A 25,050-nucleotide genomic window follows, 5' to 3' on the forward strand; every position below is an offset into this window, starting at 1 on the left:
ATTTCGGCGGGAGAACAGCTGGTGAGTCAGTTTCAGCGGGAGCAGTGCGGAAGTGGCTGCTGGGAGGTAAGTCTGTCCTTTAAAAGCACTTGTCTTTGCAGGGGCAGGCCAGTCGATTTCGGCGGGAGTGGAGCTGGCTGGTTAGTCAATTTCAGCAGGAGCTGAGAATTTTTTTTTTTTAAATTAGTGTTTTATGCGGGAACAGGAAGTCGACCCGCGGACGTCTGGGAAGACCCTCACCAATAAATTCTGGTGGAGAGGAAACCCGAGACACTACACGTGTAGTGTCTCCCACCCGCCCTCCTCCTCTAACCTAATAATAAAACCCATTGGTCTGAGGTAAGTACCATATTTTATTGTATTATTATTTTTTATAAAAAATTTAATTTACTTGTTAGCCAGATCTTGGTAGAAAGTTAGAGGAATGGCAGGGAAGGGAGTGCAATGTACCTCCTGCAGGATGTTTGAGGTGAGGGATGCAGTTAGTGTCACTGCTGATTTTACCTGCAGGAAGTGCTGCCATCTCCAGCTCCTCCAAGACCGAGTTAGGGAACTGGAGCTGGAGTTGGAAGAGCTTCGGATCATTCGGGAGGCAGAAGGGGTCATAGATAGCAGCTTCAGGGAATTAGTTACACCAAAGATTGGAGATAGGTGGGTAACTGTAAGAGGGACTGGGAAAAAGCAGTCAGTGCAGGGATCCCCTGCGGTCGTTCCCCTGAGAAACAAGTATACCGCTTTGGATACTTGTGGGGGGGGGGGAGACTTACCAGGGGTAAGCCATGGGGTACGGGCCTCTGGACGGAGTCTGTCCCTGTTGCTCAGAAGGGAAGGGGGGAGAAGAGCAGAGCATTAGTAATTGGGGACTCTATAGTCAGGGGCACAGATAGGAGATTTTGTGGGAGCGTGAGAGACTCACGTTTGGTATGTTGCCTCCCAGGTGCAAGGGTACGTGATGTCTCGGATCGTGTTTTCCGGGTCCTTAAGGGGGAGGGGGAGCAGCCCCAAGTCGTGGTCCACATTGGCACTAACGACATAGGTAGGAAAGGGGACAAGGATGTCAGGCAGGCTTTCAGGGAGCTAGGATGGAAGCTCAGAACTAGAACAAACAGAGTTGTTATCTCTGGGTTGTTGCCCGTGCCACGTGATAGTGAGATGAGGAATAGGGAGAGAGAGCATTTAAACACGTGGCTACAGGGATGGTGCAGGCGGGAGGGATTCAGATTTCTGGATACCTGGGGCTTTTTCTGGGGAAGGTGGGACCTCTACAGACAGGATGGTCTACATCTGAACCTGAGGGGCACAAATATCCTGGGGGGGAGATTTGTTAGTGCTCTTTGTGGGGGTTTAAACTAATGCAGCTGGGGCATGGGAACCTGGATTGTAGTTTTAGGGTAAGGGAGAATGAGAGTATAGAGGTCAGGAGCACAGATTTGACGTCGCAGGAGGGGGCCAGTGTTCAGGTAGGTGGTTTGAAGTGCGTCTACTTCAATGCCAGGAGTATACGAAACAAGGTAGGGGAACTGGCAGCATGGGTTGGTACCTGGGACATCGATGTTGTGGCCATTTCGAAGACATGGATAGAGCAGGGACAGGAATGGATGTTGCAGGTTCCGGGGTTTAGGTGTTTTAGTAAGCTCAGAGAAGGAGGCAAAAGAGGGGGAGGTGTGGCGCTGCTAGTCAAGAGCAGTATTACGGTGGCGGAGAGGATGCTAGATGGGGACTCTTCTTCCGAGGTAGTATGGGCTGAAGTTAGAAACAGGAAAGGAGAGGTCACCCTGTTGGGAGTTTTTTATAGGCCTCCTAATAGTTCTAGGGATGTAGAGGAAAGGATGGCAAAGATGATTCTGGATAAGAGCGAAAGTAACAGGGTAGTTATTATGGGAGACTTTAACTTTCCAAATATTGACTGGAAAAGATATAGTTCGAGTACAATAGATGGGTCGTTTTTTGTACAGTGTGAGCAGGAGGGTTTCCTGAAACAATATGTTGACAGGCCAACAAGAGGCGAGGCCACGTTGGATTTGGTTTTGGGTAATGAACCAGGCCAGGTGTTGGATTTGGAGGTAGGAGAGCACTTTGGGGACAGTGACCACAATTCGGTGACGTTTACGTTAATGATGGAAAGGGATAAGTATACACCGCAGGGCAAGAGTTATAGCTGGGGGAAGGGCAATTATGATGCCATTAGACGTGACTTGGGGGGGATAAGGTGGAGAAGTAGGCTGCAAGTGTTGGGCACACTGGATAAGTGGGGCTTGTTCAAGGATCAGCTACTGCGTGTTCTTGATAAGTATGTACCGGTCAGGCAGGGAGGAAGGCGTAGAGCGAGGGAACCGTGGTTTACCAAGAAAGTGGAATCTCTTGTTAAGAGGAAGAAGGAGGCCTATGTGAAGATGAGGTGTGAAGTTTCAGTTGGGGCGATGGATAGTTACAAGGTAGCGAGGAAGGATCTAAAGAGAGAGCTAAGACGAGCAAGGAGGGGACATGAGAAGTATTTGGCAGGAAGGATCAAGGAAAACCCAAAAGCTTTCTATAGGTATGTCAGGAATAAGCAAATGACTAGGGAAAGAGTAGGACCAGTCAAGGACAGGGATGGGAAATTGTGTATGGAGTCTGAAGAGATAGGCGAGATACTAAATGAATATTTTTCGTCAGTATTCACTCAGGAAAAAGATAATGTTGTGGAGGAGAATGCTGAGCCCCAGGCTAATAGAATAGATGGCATTGAGGTACGTAGGGAAGAGGTGTTGGCAATTCTGGACAGGCTGAAAATAGATAAGTCCCCGGGACCTGATGGGATTTATCCTAGGATTCTCTGGGAGGCCAGGGAAGAGATTGCTGGACCTTTGGCTTTGATTTTTATGTCATCATTGGCTACAGGAATAGTGCCAGAGGACTGGAGGACAGCAAATGTGGTCCCTTTGTTCAAAAAGGGGAGCAGAGACAACCCCGGCAACTATAGACCGGTGAGCCTCACATCTGTAGTGGGTAAAGTCTTGGAGGGGATTATAAGAGACAAGATTTATAATCATCTAGATAGGAATAATATGATCAGGGATAGTCAGCATGGCTTTGTGAAGGGTAGGTCATGCCTCACAAACCTTATTGAGTTCTTTGAGAAGGTGACTGAACAGGTAGATGAGGGTAGAGCAGTTGATGTGGTGTATATGGATTTCAGCAAAGCGCTTGATAAGGTTCCCCACGGTCGGCTATTGCAGAAAATACGGAGGCTGGGGATTGAGGGTGATTTAGAGATGTGGATCAGAAATTGGCTAGCTGAAAGAAGACAGAGGGTGGTGGTTGATGGGAAATGTTCAGAATGGAGTACAGTCACAAGTGGAGTACCACAAGGATCTGTTCTGGGGCCGTTGCTGTTTGTCATTTTTATCAATGACCTAGAGGAAGGCGCAGAAGGGTGGGTGAGTAAATTTGCAGACGATACTAAAGTCGGTGGTGTTGTCGATAGTGTGGAAGGATGTAGCAGGTTACAGAGGGATATAGATAAGCTGCAGAGCTGGGCTGAGAGGTGGCAAATGGAGTTTAATGTCGAGAAGTGTGAGGTGATTCACTTTCGAAGGAATAACAGGAATGCGGAATATTTGGCGAATGGTAAAGTTCTTGAAAGTGTGGATGAGCAGAGGGATCTAGGTGTCCATGTACATAGATCCCTGAAAGTTGCCACCCAGGTTGATAGGGTTGTGAAGAAGGCCTATGGAGTGTTGGCCTTTATTGGTAGAGGGATTGAGTTCCGGAGTCGGGAGGTCATGTTGCAGCTGTACAGAACTCTGGTACGGCCGCATTTGGAGTATTGCGTACAGTTCTGGTCACCGCATTATAGGAAGGACGTGGAGGCTTTGGAGCGGGTGCAGAGGAGATTTACCAGGATGTTGCCTGGTATGGAGGGAAAATCTTATGAGGAAAGGCTGATGGACTTGAGGTTATTTTCGTTGGAGAGAAGAAGGTTAAGAGGAGACTTAATAGAGGCATACAAAATGATCAGGGGGTTGGATAGGGTGGACAGTGAGAGCCTTCTCCCGCGGATGGAAATGGCTGGCACGAGGGGACATAACTTTAAACTGAGGGGTAATAGATATAGGACAGAGGTCAGAGGCAGGTTCTTTACGCAAAGAGTAGTGAGGCCGTGGAATGCCCTACCTGCTACAGTCGTGAACTCGCCAACATTGAGGGCATTTAAAAGTTTATTGGATAAACATATGGATGATAATGGCATAGTGTAGGTTAGATGGCTTTTGTTTCGGTGCAACATCGTGGGCCGAAGGGCCTGTACTGCGCTGTATTGTTCTATGTTCTATGTTCTAACTGTATTAAGACACTGGATTGACAGTTTCGTGAAATTCTGAGATTGTGTTTGATTATATGTTAAGGAAATGATTATTATAATGCCCAATGAACCAGCTCCCTGTTTACCAATTATGGATGCAAGATACTCAAATACGATAGAACACATACAATCTATATATTTTGTACCAGAGAAACTTAGAAAAACTATCACAAAACCAACATACCTTAGCTAGTTTGTGCCACAGTTCATATAGATACTCAAAAACCAGGGCATGGATTTTAGGGCAGCGTATGCAGTTGACATCTCCCAAAATGCCCAAAATTCTTCTCCACAGCACAGCAGCTGCATCAGCATGCCAACCAGTGAGGTTTCCTCCAGCAATGATACTGCACTCATCTGCAAGGCATTCGCTACTGTCTGTAGATCAAAATAACAATATGGTCAACACATATTTTACAATACCTAAATAGATAAGTTAAAATGTTTGACCGTTGCATTCTTCAGTTCTTGCAACATCAACATCGTGCAAGTCCTCAGTAATTACATTAATTATGAGTATATTAAGAATTTTTCTCCAGGTTAATATGATTCAGAGGAATTATGGTACAACAAGCAACGGCAATTTATTTGTTCTGTGCCAATATGCTGTCAAACATTGGGTCAGAGAAGGCAAATACCAATCCTTTCTGATATGCACTTAGTTAGCAGCGTATACTTATGAGACATTGACAGGGGAACTGTTTAAAATTGAATTTTGTGCACAGCTTGGACTCCTCCCTCAACTATAAATAAGGAAATGTAATAAAACAGCACATTTTGATGTTTGGTTTAAAGATATGACAGATTAAAACATGACAGTAGGATTTATCTATCTATGCTAGCATTGGGCAATATCTCAGGACCTACCAAGCCGACATATATCTATCCATAAGACCTGCTTCTTCGATAAGTTGAAACATTACTGATGACTTGTGTCACAAAATGTTTAAAAAATAGGATGCTGCCTCTGATGACACCAGTGTAAAAAGACTCCAGAGATATCTTCTGAAAATCTATTTGTATTACATCGATTGTATTCCCTTTACTTAACCAGCATCCCTTCAAAGACACAGGCGCTCTCTTCTACTCTTTTCAACATTGGTGACATTCTGCACCACGGGCCTTGACTCTTCAACTTGATTTCTCAGTGGAAGAAATATTCAAGCTGGAATCCTTTCTGATTGATTTGAAATCAATTTCAAAGCTCTGTCCATATTGATTTCCGTCAGCCTGGTGATTTCATCTCTTTTATGAGAGACATGGGTATCCAGTTTTAATTGTGAGACTTTGGATAAGCAATGTTAAACTAGTTCTAAGACGACCAAACAGCACAAATCCTCAGAAGGGACAAGTAAACATTCTCTACCGCAGCTGTCACAAGCCATGGGAACACAGAAACAGGAGGCCATTCAGCCCCTCAAGTCTGCCCAGCCATTTAAAGAGATCTTGTTTGATCTATGGCCTAACTCCATAAACCTGCCTTTGGCCCATATCTCTTAATATATTTGCTTAACAAAAATCTATCTATCTCAGATTTAAAATTAACAATTGTTCTAGCTTCAACTGCTGTTTGTGGGGGAGAGCTCCAAACCTCTACCACCCTTTGTGTGAAGGCTTCCTAACATTTTCCTGCCATGTTCTTCCTAAGAAGTTCTCCAGAATGGTCCAGCCCTAATTTTTAGATTATGCACCCTCATTTTAGAATCTGCAGCCGGTGGGAATCATTTATCTTTATCTACCCTATCTTTCTCTGTTAATATCTTCATCATATTACTTCGATATTACTTCGATCAGATCATCCCATAATCTTCTAAATTCTGGCAAAAACAGGCCTAATTTGCATAACCTCTTCTTGTAACTCAACCCCTGTAGTCTGAGTCTCATTTTTGTAAACCCACGTTGCACTCCCTCCAAGGACAAACTATCCTTCCAACTGTCTGGTGCCCAGAACCGCTATACTCCAAGTGGGGTCTAACCAGGGTTTTGTGTAACTGCCACAAAAGTTCTGTGTCTTTATACTCCAATTCTCTGGATATAAAGGCCAGCATTTCATTAGCTTTTTTGATTATTTTCTGCACTTGTTCGCAGCATTTTAAGGATCTATGCATCTGAACTCCCAAGTCTCTTTGGACTTCCTCTGAACCTAACCTCTTTCCATTTAGAAAATACTCTGCTCTATCCTTTTTTGGTCTAAAATTTGCTTACATTGAATTCCATCTGCCAAAATTTTGCCCATTCCCCATGTCTATCAACATCTCCTTGCTATCATTTAGGCGGTCTGCAATACTTTGCACCAGTAGCAAATTTGGATATACGACTTGCTATGGCATCATCCAAGTCATTAATGAATAATGTGAGTAAGTGGGGCCCCAACACAGACCCCAGTGGTACACCACTAGTCACCCCTGCCAATTAGAGCAATTACCCATTATCCCCACTCTGTCGCCTGCCACTCAACCAATTTACAAGCCAGCGTTGTTCCATTGTTGCTGGCCTTATATTGTACACATCAGTGTTGGAAAGAGTGCTGGGGAGTTAGCTAACACTGGTCTTTTACTCATCCCGTAGTCAAATCATATTGTCCCGGAAGAGGGATTTTTGTTTGATAAAATTAAAACTAATTGATATTGCAATATTATAGTGGTGATCGCATTGCATTGCATTCATGCCTCATCCCTGCTACCTCTTTAAAGCAAAATCATTCATACCTTTTGCACCTATACATTTGACTTCTCCAATACTACCAGATATAACCTACAAACATTCCAACTCATCCAAGACTACTGTTGTCAGCTTATTCCATTCAATGTTTTGCCATCCACATTTATGAGTACTATCAGTAGATTTCACGAAGGTACTTGAGAAGGTACCACCTCAAACGTTATTGCGGAAAATAAAAGCTCATGGTGTAGGGGATAACATATTGGCACGGAGAGAGGATTGGCTAGCCACCTGGAAGCAGAGGCTGGGCATAAATAAGTCATATTCTGGTTGACAAGATGGAACAAGTTTTGTGTTATACAGATCAGTGCTGGGGCCTCAAATCTTTACAATTTATACAAACGACTTGGATAAATCATAGAATTTACAGTGCTGAAGGAGGCCATTTGGCCCATCGAGTCTGCACCGGCCCTTGGAAAGAGAACCCTACTCAAGCCCACGTCTCTACCCTATCCCTGTAACCCCACTTAACCTTTTTGGACACTAAGGGTGATTTAGCATAGCCAATCCACCTAACCTGCACATCTTTGGACTGTGGGAGGAAACCGGAGCACCCAGAGAAAACTCACGCAGACACGGGGAGAACGTGCAGACTCTGCACAGACAGTGGCCCAAGCCGGGAATCGAACATGGGACCTTGGAGCTGTGAAGCAACTGTGATAAAGGGATAGAAGGTATGGTTGTTAAATTTGTTGATGACACAAAGATAGACGATAAGGCCAGAAGACAGAGCAGAATTAGGCCTTTCGGCCATGAGGTCTGCTCTGCCATTCAATGATGGCTGATATGTTTCTCATCCCCATTCTCCTGCCTTCTCCCCATAACCCCCGATCCCCCTATTAATCAAGAACCTATCTATTTCTGTCTTAAAGACACTCTCTGATTTCCCATTTAGGAAATAGTCGATACCTCCATTCCTCCTACCGAAGTGCATAACCTCACATTTTTCCACATTGTATTCCATCTGCCACTTCTTTGCCCACTCTCCTCGCATGTCTAAGTATTTCTGCAGCCCCCTGCTTCCTCAATACGACCTGTCCCTCTGCATATCTTTGTAATTAAAAAAAAAAAGAAAATGAGTGGGCGTGGTTTATGCCATCACTCTGCTGGGGCGGTGCCCGATAGAGCCTGCATGCCTGGCTCCACAGAGATCGGGGGTGCCATCTTTAAGGGGTGCCCCGATCAGCACTGAGACCCAACGGCCCCCAGCCCCTACCATGGAGGTATCGGGGGCTCTTTCCCTCCCCCTCCCAACAATTGTGGCCGCCATTCCCCTCCCCCACCCACGATAACCATTGCTAGCATTAAGATAGGAAACTAAGTTGTGAAGAGGACATAAGGGGGCTATGAAGGGACATAGATAGGTTAAGTGTGTGGCCAAAGTTCTGGGAAATGATGTATATGGGAAAATGTGAAATTGTCTATTTTGGCAGAAAGAATAAAAAATACTCATATTATCCAAATGGTCAGAGATTGCAGAGGTCCGAGATGCAGAGGAATCTATCTGGGTGTCCGAGAGCATGAATCATAAAGTTCAGTATGCAGATACAGCAAATAATAAGGAAAGCTAACAGAATGTTATTTTTCTTACTGCGAGGGGAATGGAATACAAAAATAGGGAGGTTATGTTTCAGTTATACAGGGCATTGATGTGACCACATCCAGAGTACTGTGTACAGTATTCGTGTCCTTAATTAAGGATGTAAATGTGTTGGAAGGAGTTCAGAGAAGGTTTACCCGACTAATACCAGGAATGGGAGGGGTTGTCTTTTGAGGAAAGATTGGACAAACTAGGCTTGTATCCGTTGGGGTTTAGAAGAGCAAGAGATGACTTGATTGAAACACAAGATCCTGAGGGGTATTGACAGGGTTGATGTGGAGGGGATGTTTCCTCTTGTCCAAGAATCTAGAGTTAGAGATCACTGGTAAAAATAAGGGGTCGCCCATTTAAGGCAGAGATGAGAACTTCTGTTCTCGGAGGTCTTTGGAACTCTTGTAAAAACAGAGGAAGCAGTCTTTGAATATTTTTAAGCCGGGGTAGTATTCTTGATAAACGAGGGGGGTGAAAGGTTAGAGAGGATAGGTAGGAATGTGAACTTGAGGTTACATACAGATCAGCCATGATCCTTTCAACAACAAAGCAAGCTCGAGGAGCCAAGTGGCCTACTCCTGTTCCTAATTTGTATGTTCATATCCCATCCTCTTCTACTCACACCAGCTTCCTGCCTCACACATCAAATTCAAAACCCTTACCTTCCTTTATAAATCTCTCTACAGCCTCATTGTTTGAACTCTGGTTTCACTCTAATTCACCACTGGTGACATTCACTTTCTAAACACATCAATTTCAACAGATAACAATGTCATCTTGTTTCCTATGGAAGCTGCAATCATGCAAACAGTCAGAGATAATTAAGCAGTCGCTCAAAAACTTTGAGCTGCAGTTCAAGCGGACTTGTGTGTGTATGGTCACCCTTTCTGCATTACTATGAATGAGGTTGGATAACGTCGTAATCGTCTTGGTGTTTTTATTAGATCTGATCTAGCACTGTACTGCGGCACTGGAGTTCGTAATCCACTGTACTTACCCTGCAATATCTTTATACCAAGGTTTGTGAGAATGACAGTGGTGCGTGTGTGTGTGTGTTTGGGGGGGGGGGGGAGAGAGAGAGAGAGAGAGAGAGAGAGAGAGAGAGAGAGAGAGAGAGAGAGAGAGAGAGAGAGAGAGAGAGAGGGGGGGAAGAGAGAAAAGGTGAGCTAGTGCAGCTAGGCATCAGCATCGCATAATTTTCTGCTTCTCATCCTCCCAGTGCACTTGACTGCCCAAAACTCATTGCAGATTGTTTAGAGTTCTGATAATCATGACCGAGATATTACCAAATATAATTTTTTTATTTGCTATTTTGGCACCAATTACTGGCCTGAATGTCTTCCATTGGATTTTCAGTGCTCCGTCCTGGTCCAATACCTCAGCAGAATAACCTTAGTTTATGTGGACTTTACATTTTACTGTGGATTGACTTAGCCATGATCCATAGAATCATAGAATTGACAGTGCAGGAGGCCATTCAGCCCATTGAGTCTGTACCGGCCCATGGAAAGTGCACCCTACTTAAGCCTATACTTCTACCCTACCCCCGTAACCCAGTAACCCCACCTAACCTTTTTGTTTGGACACGAAGGGCAATTTACATGGCCAATCCACCTAACCTGTTCATCTTTGACTGTGGGAGGAAACCAAAGCACCCGGAGGAAACCCACGCAGACACGGGAAGAATATGCAGACTCCGCACAGACAGCAACCCAAGCCTGGAATCGAACCCAGGTCCCTGGCGCTGTGAAGCAACATTGCTAACCACTGTGCTACCGTGTCGTCCCTAATTGCAATGTACATTTGGCTGCCCTGCTGTCTGCAGTGCAACAATGACTTTTTCTCTGATTTTCTCCATTTTAGTTTTTGCCCAAAGCTCGAGTACATTCAAATGCATTGTAGCGACTAACAATTAATTAATCAATCAATCACAAAAAGGTTTCAGAGACATTTGGTTACACAATACAATCCCCTGATTGATACGAAACTGGGCATATAAAGAAGCACCAACTACAACACTGTCCTGGTATATTCCAACTGGGACAAACACAAGGCTGAAATACAGGATGGGATTTTCCAGCATCCATCCCCATATTTTCCAGTAGTGGAGGTGGCTCGTCATTGGCTGCCGGAGGGATCTTCAGACCTCCCTGATGTCTCTGGTGTTTTGCGTGACTCGCATCTCCCACCGCTGGGGAACACACTGCATGGGGGTTGCTTTGACATGACAAGATGCTGCCGATGGGAAGGTCCCGAAAATCCCGGCCATTGTGTTTTCTAGACTGGATATACATATAATGTAATGTCAGTTAGCTTAGTTGGCTGCATGGCTGGTTCATGATGCAGAGCAACGCCAACAGCACAGGTTTAATTCCCTTATCGGCGGACATTACTCATGAAGGCCCAGCATTCTCAAACTTGCCCCTTGCCGGAGGTATGGTGGCCTTCAGGTTAAATCACCAGTCAGCTCTCTCTCAAAAGGGAAGGGCAACCTATGGCCCTCAGGGACTATGGTGATTTTCATTTCATTCATACACATAATGCCTTTGTAATGTTCCTAAGTACACTTGTGATCAATGCATTAAGAACACTCGTCTCAATAGAAGAAATGTTGCATTAACCAAACTAACTACTTACTAATTTCCAGAAATATTATTGCACAGAAGGGCTGAATTTGCAAGGGAGAGTTGACATTAGAAGTCAAAAATATTAATGATTGTATCTTCAAAGAGGCCAAATTACATTTTGAGTGAAATTTATGCAACACAAGGTTTACAAAGAGCACCATGCCAACAACTTCTCCACATTAAGCTAACAAAATGATGACGTAGTGACACAACATATAGTGTAGTTCATTGACAGGGTGCACGATGAGAGGATGAAAATATAAAAATTATATGGTGCTGCTGGACAATAACATGATGGAGCAGCTCACCTGCAATTCATGAAACACACTCAATTTTAACTCGACTGATTTCTACAGAATAAAATCTGGCCAGGTCATGAACAGGCAATCTTGCCTGCTGGAGCATCTCCCTGCTGAAAATGAAAGTCAACTCCATAGCTTTGCAAAAAACTGGAAGGGCGCTTTTGTCAAGTGCTAACTGATCTCTGAAAAGGCCTGCCCAACAGAAATTGTGATTAACATTTTCATAGGACCACGAATTTTAAGAAAATATAAATTGGTTTTGAAGATAACAAATATCTGCAGCTTCAGAAAGTGTTAGTTCCAAATATGGCTTGCGGGTTTGCATCTAGCACCCCCTCCTGGAAATTTCCTGCTACATCAGGATTATCATTTCAATCGCACATTTTCAGGTATATTTCAAACTAAAATATAAAACAGTCCCAACTTAAACCTCAAAATATGTTTATTAATGAACTTGAATTTTACTATATGCAAATATGCCAAGTTTCATTGTTTAAACAAAACCTAATTTCCTTGGGTCACTGTCTGTGCGGGGTCTGCACATCCTCCCAGTGTGTGCGTGGGTTTCCTCCGGGTGCTCCGGTTTCCTCCCACAGTCCAAAGATGTGCAGGTTAGGTGGATTGGCCATGATAAATTGCCCTTAGTGTCCAAAATTGCCCTTAGTGTTTGTTGGGTGGGGTTACTGGGTTATGGGGATAGGGTGGAGGTGTTGACCTTGGGTAGGGTGCTCTTTCCAAGAGCCGGTGCAGACTCGATGGGCCGAATGGCCTCCTTCTGCACTGTAAATTCTATGATATTTTTTTGAAACTGCTCAGAGAAAATATGCTGAAAATACATGCCAAAAAACATGAAGCCATATCTCTTGTTTGTATTTTTGAACTACAGTAAAATAGGGAATCACAGATAAATCAAAAGTAAAATATGTGGATTCTGGAAATGCAGATGTCTCAACAGGTCTCGCAGTATCTACGAGGACGAAACAGAATTAATTTACATCAACTTACCTATGCAGCCAGCTTTATTAAAATTACCCGAAAGGCAACCGGAATGAATATAGGCAGTTGGGCTGAAAGTAACCACATTCATTTTGATTGCGAAACCAGCCAGTGAAGTTGCTTATCCCACTTACTCAAATGTTCTTCAGATTTAGGGCAGCAAACCACGTTTAATCACTAAAATTGTTTTCCAGGAGATTTGATTCAAGTTTGCCAGAATAAATATTGTACAGTTGCAAATTCAACTTTTCAGTGATGAGCTGTTGGCCACTGTTTCAAGTAACATGCTCCTAACAAGCACAGATCCATGCAAGTTTCTGTTATTTCCCTGAACCTATGCACACACTGAAACTTACATCAAGGTATATTGGATACAAAGGATCAAGAATGAAAGAATAACCTCAATGTTCAATAGTTTGTTTGTTTACTTGCACTTATGTGAATATTGCAATTGTTATTCATATCTGATTTAGGATTTTCAAAAATAAATCACAAAGACAATGTCAAAGGAGGAGAATAATGAGGCTGTTTGTTCAAAATGTTTGCACCAATTCTTTTCAGACAGCAGAAAATGCAATGAACCAAATAAATTACCCCCTCCCCATCCCGAGATAAAAATAATATATGAATCAACCAAAAAAAAGTACCCAGATCTTCAGGAATTTGCAAGACAGATTGATGTAGTTTTTCATCCAGGAGTGGGGTGGAGTCCTTGGATTCAGGTTGCATGGGGAAAGCTGAAGAAAGGGTGGAGAGGTGGGGTTGTGCGCAAGTTGCTGAGAGGGTAGGAAGGGCAGTATCAGAACCTAAGAGGGAACAGAAAAATATACATCATGGGTTTATTTAAATTAATGCACCAAATTAATGTATTATCAGAATGCTTTGCAAGTTCAAGCTAAGACCCTTACTTGGGATGCAAACTCTTATCTGCAATATTCAACCTCCAGACTCATCTACAGCTTTTTCTCCAGGTGGTACATAATTTTTGGACCCTCAACAAAAACCCTCAAATCAGAATCAAGCTCATACTCCCCTTTAGGTCAACGAAAACCTTCAAAGCCCTTTGACCTATTCTAAATAAAATGATTGTTCTATCGATTGCAAATCACATCAGTAACACACATTAATTAAATTTAAAATCAGAAGACAATTCAACAATAGTCATACTATGAAGCTACACTGAACACTTCTGAATAAATACACAATAATAGTGAAGAGTTAAATACTGAAGTCACTTGCTGGCTCATTCTGAAATGCGATAATATAAGAAGTGGAAGTTCCTAGAATTGTTTCTGTAGTAAAAAGCGAGCGGTTTCACGATGGTTATTTCTCAAAACTAAAATTACAAGCATTAAAAATTTAAGGATTTGGTGAGAAAGATAGTTTTCAAATGTATTATGCACAGAATAGAGGGGAAATTACACTTAAAACTACATCATATCACAGGTGAGTCCAATTCCGGCCATCAAGACAGAGGGACAACTTTCAAACCCACAAAGAAGGAACAGTGATTAAAACTGACCGCCAGCTTTAGGGAAACAAATTAATAGCAATATCACAGATATCCAACTTTCACAAACGACTGAAAAGAATTATGAAATGCAAGCCCCAAAACATTTTAATGTCCAGGAATATCTCAGAGGCCTATGTAATAATAGAATTTGACTGTTCAGGATCATAAATCATAGGTACGAATTAAAAACTTTTCACAAAAAATACAGAATTTGTGAGGTGAAAACAATATTTGATGTTCAGTCACAGTAAGCTAGTTGCCCTCAATAAGACAAAAGAACTGAAGAAATTTCCTTGAAAGGAAGCAAATGAGAGGCGACCTTGTGGAAACATACACGCTAATGGAAAATTTAGAAAAAAGACCAACCCATAACACTACAAATTAAATTGTAACAGGAGGGCAAAAAAAATCAAACTATTGTAAGGTAAATTTAGGACTGATCTTAGGATTTTCTCTTCACACAAAGATCAACACATCAAATGATTTTCTCCAAAGGGTAGTAAATAACTTGAACACCTTAAGAAGCAGTTGGCTCCTGTGATGGACAAAAATTAGAGGGAAACTGCCAGTTCCTTCTGCATGGAGAAGCCAAGGTGAGTTGGAAGTCTCCCTTATCTGTACCCATCTGTGATGCAGGTCTCCATGATTTACGGGCTCTCCACTGGGGCTACAGTCCGAGCCAAGCATGAACTGCTGCTGTAGAAACATCAATGCAGTGGAAGAGGTCCTTTGGCCTGCCTGAAATTTGTTGGTTTTCCAGTTCAAAGAGCTGTCCATGACTGAATATTGCAGTCAGACACATTCTAAGGTTCATGACTAAATGCAGTGGAATGCAGCAACCACAAAGGCTCAATGGGAATAGGACACTGTTTAAAGTCCAATTGCTGTGCATAGAGGGGGGCTGGGAACTGCATTAAACCCCCGTTATCTTTATCATGAAATGTATATTTTAAATATGACATGTAACTGCAATTATATTGGAACATTTTAAGAGTGCCACAAGCTGTGTGGAAAGAACTTAAACGGCTTTGCACTTTGGGCAATTTTTATTTACTTATTTGGTCATGGGATGTGGGTATAGCTGGCTAGGCTAGCATTTATTGCCCATTCCTAATTGCCCTCGAGAAGGGGACGTTGAGACCTTTTCTTGAGATGCTGAAAATCATGTGGTGTAGGTGCACCCAGTGCTGTTAGGAAGGAAGTTCCAGGATTTTGACCCAGTGACAGTGGAGTGTGACTTGGGAGAGGAACTTGCAATTGGTGTTTCCCATGCACTTGCTGCCCTTGTGATGGTAGAGGTCACAATGTTTGGAAGGTGCAGTCAAAGGAGCCTTAGTGAGTTGCTTTAGTGCACCTTGTAGATGGTATCCATTTCTGCCACTGTGCATTGGTGGTAAAGGAATGAATATTGAAGGTGATGGATGGGGTGCCATCTTAAATATTCACTCCCTCCACTAATGATGCACAGCTGGGTACCATCTACAATGTTCAATTTGAACTGTGCCAGAGTGTAATTTTACAAATTTTTATGAATGAAGTATATTTTTGGAAAATAATTCTTGTAGCTCAGCACACAGATCCAGTATTAATTTTACACACCAAGTTAAGTCGCTTGTAAGTGTCTAATACGTCCCCATGCAAAGCATTCTTTCAACATTAAATTTGCTCCATGATTATTTCAAAAACCTCGCCTAAAATGCAATATAGAATATAGAATCATAGAAAAGTTGCAGGAAGGAAGGCCATTCAGCACATCTTGTCAATGCCAGCCCGAGGACATCCAGGGCCCTTTCTAATCCAAATTTCCTGCACCCGGTCAATAGCCCTGTACTTAGAGCGCTTAAGGTGCAGATCCAGACACTTTTTCAAAAGAGTTTAGGGTCTCTGACTCCACCACTAATTCAGGCAGCAAGTTTCAGATTCCCACTACCCTCTGCATAAAAAAAGTTCCTTCTCATGTCCCCTCTGCATCTTCTGCCTCTTATTTTGAATCAATGTTCCTTGGTTCTAGAATTCTCCACCGAGGGAGACAATTTTATCCTGTCCACTCTATCTCTTCCCCTATAATTTTGTACATCAAATTAAGGCACCCGTCAGCCTTCTTTGTTCCAAGGAAAATAACCCCAACTCATCCAATCTCTCCTCGTAGCTACATTTTTCTAGACCTGGCAACATTCTTGTAAAGCTCCTCTGCACTCTCTCCAGAGCAATTACTTCCTTCCTGTAATGTGGTGACCAGAACTGCACACAATTTTCCCATTGCGGCCTCACCAATTCCAACTTTTATATTCCATATCTGTGCCAATGAAGGAGAGCATTCCATATGCTTTCTTAACAACCTTGTCTACTTGAACTGCTGCCTTTAGGGATGAGATCTCTCACTTCATCTACCCCTCTTAGTATATTCCCGTTTATTGTGTATTCCCTACAATCTCCCTAAATGCATGACCTCACACTTCTCGGTGTTAAATTGCATCTGCCACTTTATTGCCCACTATACCAATCCATCAATATTGTTTTGGAGATTATAGCTATCCTCCACACAGTCCACCACTCGGCCAATCTTTGTGTCGTCTGCAAGTTCCACAATCATGCTTCCCATGTTTCCGTACAAATCATTAATATGTAACACAAACAGTAAGGGTCCCAACACCGAGCCTTGTGGAACACCATTGGAAACAACTTTCCAAATGCAAGGGCAGCCAACAACCATTACCCTGGTTTCCTGCTCCAAGCCAACTTTTTATCCAGTTTGCCACACTGCCCTGCATCCCATGGGCTTTCACTTTCTTGACCAATCTGCCATGTGGGACTTTATCAACCGCCTTGCTAAAATCCATTTACACAACATCCACTGCACTACCTTCATCAACCCTTCTCGTGACTTCCTCAAAGAATTCGATCAAATTTGTGAGGCAAGACTTTCCTTTAACAAATGCATGCCGGCTATCCCCGACTAGTCCATGCCTTTCTGTATGACAGTTAATCCCATCTTTTAGGATTGATTCTACTAATTTGCCCACCACTGACATAAGACTAACTGACCTATAATTATTTGGCATTTCCTTCAATCCCTTTTTAAACAATGGAACCATGTTTGCATTTCTCCAGTCCTCAAGTACCTTCCCTGTATCTAGTGAGGACTGGAAAATCATCCTCAGAGCATCTGCTATCTCCCCCCCCCCCCCCCCCCCCCCCCACCCCCCCACACACACCCCGTGACTTCCTTCAGTAGCCTTGGAAACAATCCATCTGGCCCTGGCGACTTATCAACTTTCAAGGATTTCAATTCTTCGAGTACTTCCTCTCTCTTTATGATTATCCCATCCAGTATCTCACAGTACTTCTCCTAGATTACTATATCTGCATCACCCATTTCCTTTGTAATCACAGAGACAAACTATTCATTTAAAACCCTTCCCACAGCCTCTGCATCTACACACAAGTTCCCTTCGCCTACTTTTTCCTTCACTAACCTTTTACCATTAATATATTGGTAAAGCGTCTTTGGGTTTTCTTTAACTTTACTTGCTAATCTTTTTTCATGCCCTCTCTTTGATTTCCTTATTTCCTTTTTGACTTCATCCCTGCACTTATACTCGCCTTGGCTATCTGCAGTGCTTAGTTCTTGATGCCGATCGTACGCTTTCTTTTTCTGTTTGATCTTTCCCTGTATTCCTCTGGACAACCAGGGGGTCTAGATTTGGCAGTACCAATCTTATTTTTGGAGGGACATGTCTACTTTGTACATTTAGGAACTCTCTTTTTAGTGCTTCCCACTGGTTTTCCACAGATTTATCCTCTAGCAATGCTGGCCAGTCCACCTCAGCCAAGTCCCTTCTCATATCTACAAAATGTGCCTTTTCCCAGTTCAAAATTTTTATCCCTGCTTTTAACTGTCCTTTTCCACGGTAATACTGAATTCTGATCACAATCCCTGACATGGTCACCAACTGTCACTTCACCCATTTGCCCATCTTCGTTCGCCAAGACTCGGTCTAGAATTGCATCTCTTCTCGTTGGGTTTGCCACTAATTGTTGAAAAATATTTCCTGGACGCACTGCATGAATTTTTCTCCCTCAGTTCCCTTATGTTGTTTGATTCCAGGTTGATTTTGTGATTGTTAAAGTCTGCTACTATTATTGTCCTCTTGTTCTTACAGACAAAAATCTGCCGACATATTTGCTCTTCTATCTCCCTTTCACAATTTGGGGGTCTGTCGTATACTCCCAGTAAAATGAATGCCCCTTTCCTATTTCGAAGTTCAACGCATAAAGCCTAGTTTGCTGTCCCATTTAGCACATCATCCCTTCTCACAAAAGGAATTGATTCTTTAACCATCAGTGCTACTCTCCCTCCTTTTTCAAATCTCCTACTTGGTCCTGCTTGAAAATTCTGTATCCAGGGATATTGAGCTGCCAAGTTTGCCCCTCTTTGAGCCAGGTTTCCGTTCTAGCAATGACATCCTGCTGCCATGTGTCTACCTGTGCTCTTAACTCGTCTACCTTGTTTGTAATACTCCTTGGATTGAAGTATGAACAGTTTAACCCCACCATTTTCTATTGGTGGACACTTTTAAACTTTGCTTCTCATGTAATTCCAAGTCTATCACTACATCTTCTACATCACTAGCTAATGTTCCACCTCCATTTTCCTGATCTGAATTTGACCTATCTGATCCTACACCTGGGATCCCATCTCTCGCCACACTAATTTAAATACTCCCCCCCAACAATATATCAGTGTTCAATGCAAGAAGTAAGCTTTACTATCATAGAATTTACAGTGCAGAAGGAGGCCATTCGGCCCATCGAGTCTGCACCAGCTCTTTGAAAGAGCACCCTACCCAAGCCCACACCTCCACCCTATCCTCATAACCCAGTAACCCCACCCAACACGAAGGACAATTTTAGATACTAAGGGCAATTTAGCATGGCCAATCCACCTAACCTGCACATCTTTGGACTGTGGGAGGAAACCGGAGCACCCGGAGGAAACCCACGCACACACGGCGAGAACAGAGTGACCCAAGCCGGGAATCGAACCTGGGACACTGGAGCTGTGAAGCAATTGTGCTAACCACCGTGCTACCGTGCTGCCAATATTTAATCAGGCATTATTTGACATCAACTGTCTCCATATTAATTTATTCAGCGGCACAACAGGGCACATCGAATGCATATCCATTATTCTCTTAAATACCCTGAATACAGTTACTGGATTTTTTTTTTTTTAATTTAGAGTACTCAATAATTTTTTCCAATTAAGGGGCAATTTAGCATGGCCAATCCATCTACCCTGCACATCTTTGGGTTGTGGGGGTGAAACCCACGCAGACAGGGGGAGAATGTGCAAACTCCATAAGGCGAGTGATCCAGGGCCGGGATCGAACCTGGGTCCTCAGCGCTGTAGGCAGCAGTGCAAATCACTGTGCCACTGTGGCGCCAATATAGTTTCTGGATTGCAAACCATTCCAGCATTTAGAAAACACTAAGGGGGACTTCTGGTGGCGGCTATGAGGGAGTAAGTCGCGCATTTGGTGGCTCTCGCTCCGGTCAGGCTTTTAGACATTTTCCCCCAGACTTTTTCGAACTTTTGAGCGCTGGAGGGGAAAACAACAGCACTGTAGATCTGGATCCATACAGAGTTGTATGGACTTAAGGAGTAGAAGGGAGCGTAAACAGGTGAAGAAGGGGCTGAACAAAGGTGCTGTGGAAGTTCAAGTGGGAGGAAAGATGGCCGACGAACGGACCATGGAACGGACCATCCAGTCAGCACTGGACAACATGCTGAAGGTCATGAAGGAGAGCTTTGCAGCACTGAAGCGGGATAATTTGGAACCGCTTCAGAAAGCGGTGGAGCGACTGGACCAAAGGCTGGACGCCCAGGATAAGAAGGTCCAGGCACTGGAGCAGACCGTGGAGGAGCAGGCGATGGTGGACAGGTTCCATAGGTTTGTGGACAAGGAGCAGGTCCAACAGTATGTTAAGTAATGGGTTAAGAGACATTGCAATTAGTTGTCTCATTTATGTTAAGTATCCATTAATTGACACTGATATGTAAAGGGGCTTCAGGTGGCCTCTGGCAGGTGATGTATAGTGAGAGATTTGTGCAAAGGCTGTTGGAAGGAAATAATTGTGTGTTTGTGAAAAAGGAACAGAACTTTAGACTCTTCCTATCACAGCAACTAAAACGTCTAACAATTGGTAGCAGAGGATGGTTGCTGTGTAAATGTGAAGGGTTGAAAGATACAAGCTTCTTAGATGGGCTGACCTTCCCAAAGGTGGGCAGGGGGATGGTGGAGGGGCTGGGTGCCCCGATTAGGGCTGAAGAAGTAATGGGGGGCCTGAAGGCCATGCCTTCATGGCCTTCAAGGTAAAACCCCGGGGCCGGAGGGGTATCCAGTGGAGTTCTACAAAAAGTTCTCGGGGATAGTGGGGCCGGTGCTGGTTTGGGTGTTTAACGAGGCGAGGGACAATGGGGTGTTACCCCCGACGATGTTGCAAGCCACCATCTCGCTGATAAAGATCCGGAAGCCTGTGGGTCCTATAGGCCAATCTCCTTGATTACTGGCCAAGATCCTGGCATCCAGAATCGAAGACTGTGTACCGGACATGATTGTGGAGGACCAAACGGGGTTTGTAAATGGCAGGCAGCTGGTAGCCAACCTAAGAAGGCTACTCAATGTGATTATGATGCCCCCGGAGGGCAGAGAGGTGGAGGTAGTGGTGGCAATGGATGCCGAAAAGGCTTTTGACCGGATGGAGTGGGACTATTTATGGGAGGTGCTGGGACGGTTTGGGTTTGGGGAAGGCTTTGTGGACTGGTTTAGACTGCTATATCAGGCCCCGGAGGCTAGTGTAAGGACGAACTGGACGACATCTGCGTATTTTCGACTATATCGTGGGACAAGACAGGGATGCCCCCTCTCTCCATTGCTGTTTGCATTGGCCATAGAACCGCTGGCAATTGCTCTGAGAGCGGCAAGGGGATGGAAGGGAATGGTCAGAGGGGGGTAGAACACAAGGTCTCGCTCTACGCGGATGACCCGCTTTTGTACGTGTTGGATCCAGTGGCAGGGATGGATGGGATTATGGAAATCCTAGGGGAATTTGGCCGGGTTTCGGGGTACAAGTTGAACATAGCAAAGAGCAAGATGTTTGTGGTGCAGGCGAGGGGTCAGGAGAATAGGCTGAGGGAGCTACCGTTTAGGCTGGTTGGGTAAAGGTTTAGATATTTAGGGATACAAGTGGCGCGGGACTGGGGCAGGGTGCTTAAGTTGAACTTGTCTAGGCTGGTGGAGCAAATGAGGAGCGAGTTTCGGAGATGGGATGCGCTCCCGCTGTCACTAGCGGGGAGAGTACAGACGGTGAAGATGACGATCCTCCCAAGATTCCTGTTTCTTTTTCAGTGTCTCCCTATTTTCATTCCGCGGTCCTTCTTTAAAAGGATCAATAAAATCATCCTGGAATTTGTTTGGACGGGGAAGTCCCCGCGGGTAAAGAGGGGGATGCTGGAGCGGAACCGTAGCGAAGGGGGACTGGCGTTGCCGAACCTCAGCAACTACTACTGGGCAGCTAACATAGCCATGATAAGGAAATGGATGGTGGGTACGGGTCGATTTGGGAGCAGGTGGAGGCTGCTTCATGCAGGGGCACCAGCTTGGCAGCCCTGGTCACGGCTCCTCTGCCGCTCCCGCCGGCCAGGTACTCCACCAGCCCTATAGTGGTGGCGGCTCTGTGGATTTGGGGCCAATGGAGGAAGCATGCAGGGCAAGTGGGAACGTCGGTCTTGTCCCCAATATGCGACAACCACCGATTTGTCCCGGGGAAGATGGACGGCCGGTTTCGAGCGTGGCGGAGCGCAGGGGTAGGAAGGATGGGCGACTTGTTCCTGGAAGGGAGCTTCGCGAGCATGAGGGCGCTGGAGAAGTTCGGGCTGGCAAGGGGAAATGACTTTCGGTACTTGCAGGTGCGGGATTTCGTACGTAGACAGGTCCCGTCATTTCCATGCCTTCCACCAAGGGGGATCCAGGACAGGGTAGTTTCCAGGGGAGAGGTAGGAGAGGGGAAAGTCTCGGATATTTATAAGGAGCTTATGGGAGCGGAGGACACAGGGACCGAGGAACTGAAACTCAAGTGGGAGGAGGAGCTTGGTGGGGAGTTGGAGGAAGGCGTATGGGCAGACGCTCTGAGGAGGGTAAATGCAACCGCAGCATGTGCCAAGCTCAGCCTGATTCAGTTCAAGGTAGTTCACCGAGCCCACATGACTGTGGCCCGGATGAGTAAATTCTTTGGGCTGGAGGACAAGTGTGCTAGATGTGCGGGAGGACCAGCGAACCATGTCCACATGTTCTGGGTATGCCCAAAACTCAGGGGGTACTGGCAGGGATTTGCGGACGTCATGTCCCGGGTACTGAAAACAAGGGTGGCGATGAGTCCAGGGGTGGCGATTTTTGGGGTGTCGGAGGACCCGGGAGTCCAGGAGGGGATAGAGGCCGACGGTGTGGTCTTTGCTTCCCTGGTAACCCGGCGACGAATACGGTTGGCCTGGAGGGACTCAAAGCCCCCAAAGCCAGAAGTATGGCTGTCGGACATGGCAAGTTTTCTCGGCTTGGAAAAAAATCAACTTCGCCTTGCGAAGATCAATATCGGGGTTCGCCCGGAGGTGGCAACCATTCATCGACTTCTTCGCAGGGAACTAATCGTCAGCAGGGTGGGTGGGGGGGGATAGTATAGAGCAGGGGGGGAAGAATAGGCGGGTCTATTTGCGAGAGAGGAACTGTTATTTGCACTATGTTTTTGTCATTTATATTTGCACACTAATGTATATTGTTACTGTTTACAATGCCAAAAATACCTCAATAAAAGTGTTTGTTTAAAAAAAGAAAAGAAAACACTAAGGGAATGCCCACTTCAATTCTCTCGCAGTTTGTGAAATTCGTGAAATCATGCACAACATTTACAATAAGTAGAACGACAAGAGAATTTGGAGCGGCACGGTAGCACTGTTGCTTCATAGCTTCAGGGTCCCAGGTTCGATTCCCGGCGTGGGTCACTGTCTATGTGGCTTTTGCATGTTCTCCCCGTGTCTGCGTGGGTATCCTCAGGGTACTACGGTTTCCTTCCACAGTCCAAAGATATGCAGGTTAGGTGGATTGGCCATGCTAAATTACCCTTAGTGTCCAAAAAAAAAAAAGGTTCAGTGGGATTACTGGGCTGTGGTGAAGGTGTGGGCTTAAGTGGGGCACTCTTTCCAAGGGCCGGTGCGGACTCGATGATTGGCCTCCTTCTACACAATAAATTCTATGAGAATGCTTCATGGTCTACCAAATTTTTAATATATGTTTTTTCTATCTCAGTCACCAATCTTTACTACTATCACTGATGATACTGAATTCTATTTCTGAATTCACTTTTTGTAGAACAAACAGAACAACAGATGTTGCTCATGTTCCATTGCTTTTATACTCTGGTAGTTAATTTCTTAATGAGTCATTAATAGGAAAATTACATATGAAGACTATTTAATGGTGCAAATAAAAGTGTCAACTACTTGAAATCTAATTACAGTAAACATATTGCATTTATCATTAAAAGGATTCTATAAATAACTGATTAACAGCTACATATGATTCAGTATGTCTTCCTCTGACAGATGTCATTTTCTCAAACAATGGAGCCATATCTGCAATTTTCCAATCTGAAGTGACGCTTTTTGAATAGGAAGCTTGGAAAGATTGTGGCTATAGCAATTTCCTCACCTACTTCATTTAAAACTCTGGGATAGAAACACCATCAGGTCTTGGGGGTTTTGCATGTTTTAGTGCCATTACTTTTTCTAATACTTCTTTTTTTTTTTTGCTCATGTTAAAGTGAGTTCCAGTCATTGATTCATTATTAGTTTCCTGAAAATGTCGGGGATATTAGACTCTACTGTGAAGACTGATCTATGGTAAATAAATCAAGACTCAAATAAGTTGTTTACACATTAAGGAAAATGGTTTAAGCAAAACGTAAGAGGTCAAGATGGGTAAAGTAGCAAAGCCAAATTTAATATTCTCTAGAGTACAGAAGGAAATAGTGGAGTGTGCCATTATTTTATAAAATATTCAAATCATAAACTGGCATCTATAAATCAGTGAGTTTAAGCTAATTGATGAATATTAATTGATTCTTAATTCTATGCCCTTCAATTTCCTCCAGTCTAATGTGACATTTTATCTTCAAAAACGCTTTTTGAAAGTCAAGGTACCCGCATCCACTGCATTTCACCACCAATCATATGTCACCAGCTCAAAGAACTTTATTAAAATTTTTGAATTGCCTTGCCATCTTTTATGAAATTCATTTTCATTACTTCTAACTTTTCTTTTTATGTAGATGTGTGGCAATTTCTTCCTTAGACATGAAAATGTTCCTTTCCACCTTTATTAATTTATTTGACCAGTAGATACTTGGATTAAAGTGTGTACTCCATCTAAATGAGAGACAAATCACCATGGCCCAACAGGAGATATCCAAGCATCCTGAGTAAGATGAAAGAGAATATTGTGCAGGCCCTCAAACCCAGATTCCAAGGCTTCATTAAGTTTGGACGTGTGCTGGAGGACTGGGGAGTTGCCAATGTGCTACTTTCTAAATGACTCTACCATCTTTTGATCACCATCCGTGTCAGAAAAATTAGTCACATTCCAGGTGACATACTGTTCATATTGCTTACATTTTTTCACAGTAACAACCTTAAGATGAGTGGTAACAGAATTGGATTTGATCTGATGTTTCTTATAGAGAAGTCACATGGGAGCACCTGTCAATGCAAAGGCATAGAATCCAGCAGGGGGGACATTACTACAGCTCAAGAGGTGGCAAGAGGCAGCACGGGCGCATTGGTTAGCACTGCTGCCTAACGGCGCTGAGGTCCCAGGTTCTATCCTGGCTCTGGGTCACTGTTCGTG

The 25,050-nt window shown here is 44.0% G+C and overlaps 1 protein-coding gene across 8 annotated transcripts in view; it reads right to left on the minus strand.

Annotated features, from left to right (window-relative positions):
- Positions 1–25,050, minus strand: part of ralgapa2 (Ral GTPase activating protein catalytic subunit alpha 2) — an 855,222-nt gene that overhangs the window by 558,905 nt on the left and 271,267 nt on the right. For 6 of the 8 annotated variants that reach the window (XM_072505626.1, XM_072505634.1, XM_072505641.1 and 3 more), the window contains 2 exons: positions 13,227–13,385; positions 4,527–4,720 (listed from right to left, as the gene is read on the minus strand). In XM_072505626.1, coding sequence (XP_072361727.1) covers positions 4,527–4,720; positions 13,227–13,385 — 353 coding nt within the window. The remainder of the gene's footprint in view (positions 1–4,526; positions 4,721–13,226; positions 13,386–25,050) is intronic. The other 2 variants (XM_072505670.1, XM_072505660.1) reach the window with 1 other exon arrangement.

Source organism: Scyliorhinus torazame, chromosome 1 (assembly GCF_047496885.1).
Source record: "Scyliorhinus torazame isolate Kashiwa2021f chromosome 1, sScyTor2.1, whole genome shotgun sequence".
Lineage (NCBI taxonomy): Eukaryota > Metazoa > Chordata > Chondrichthyes > Carcharhiniformes > Scyliorhinidae > Scyliorhinus > Scyliorhinus torazame.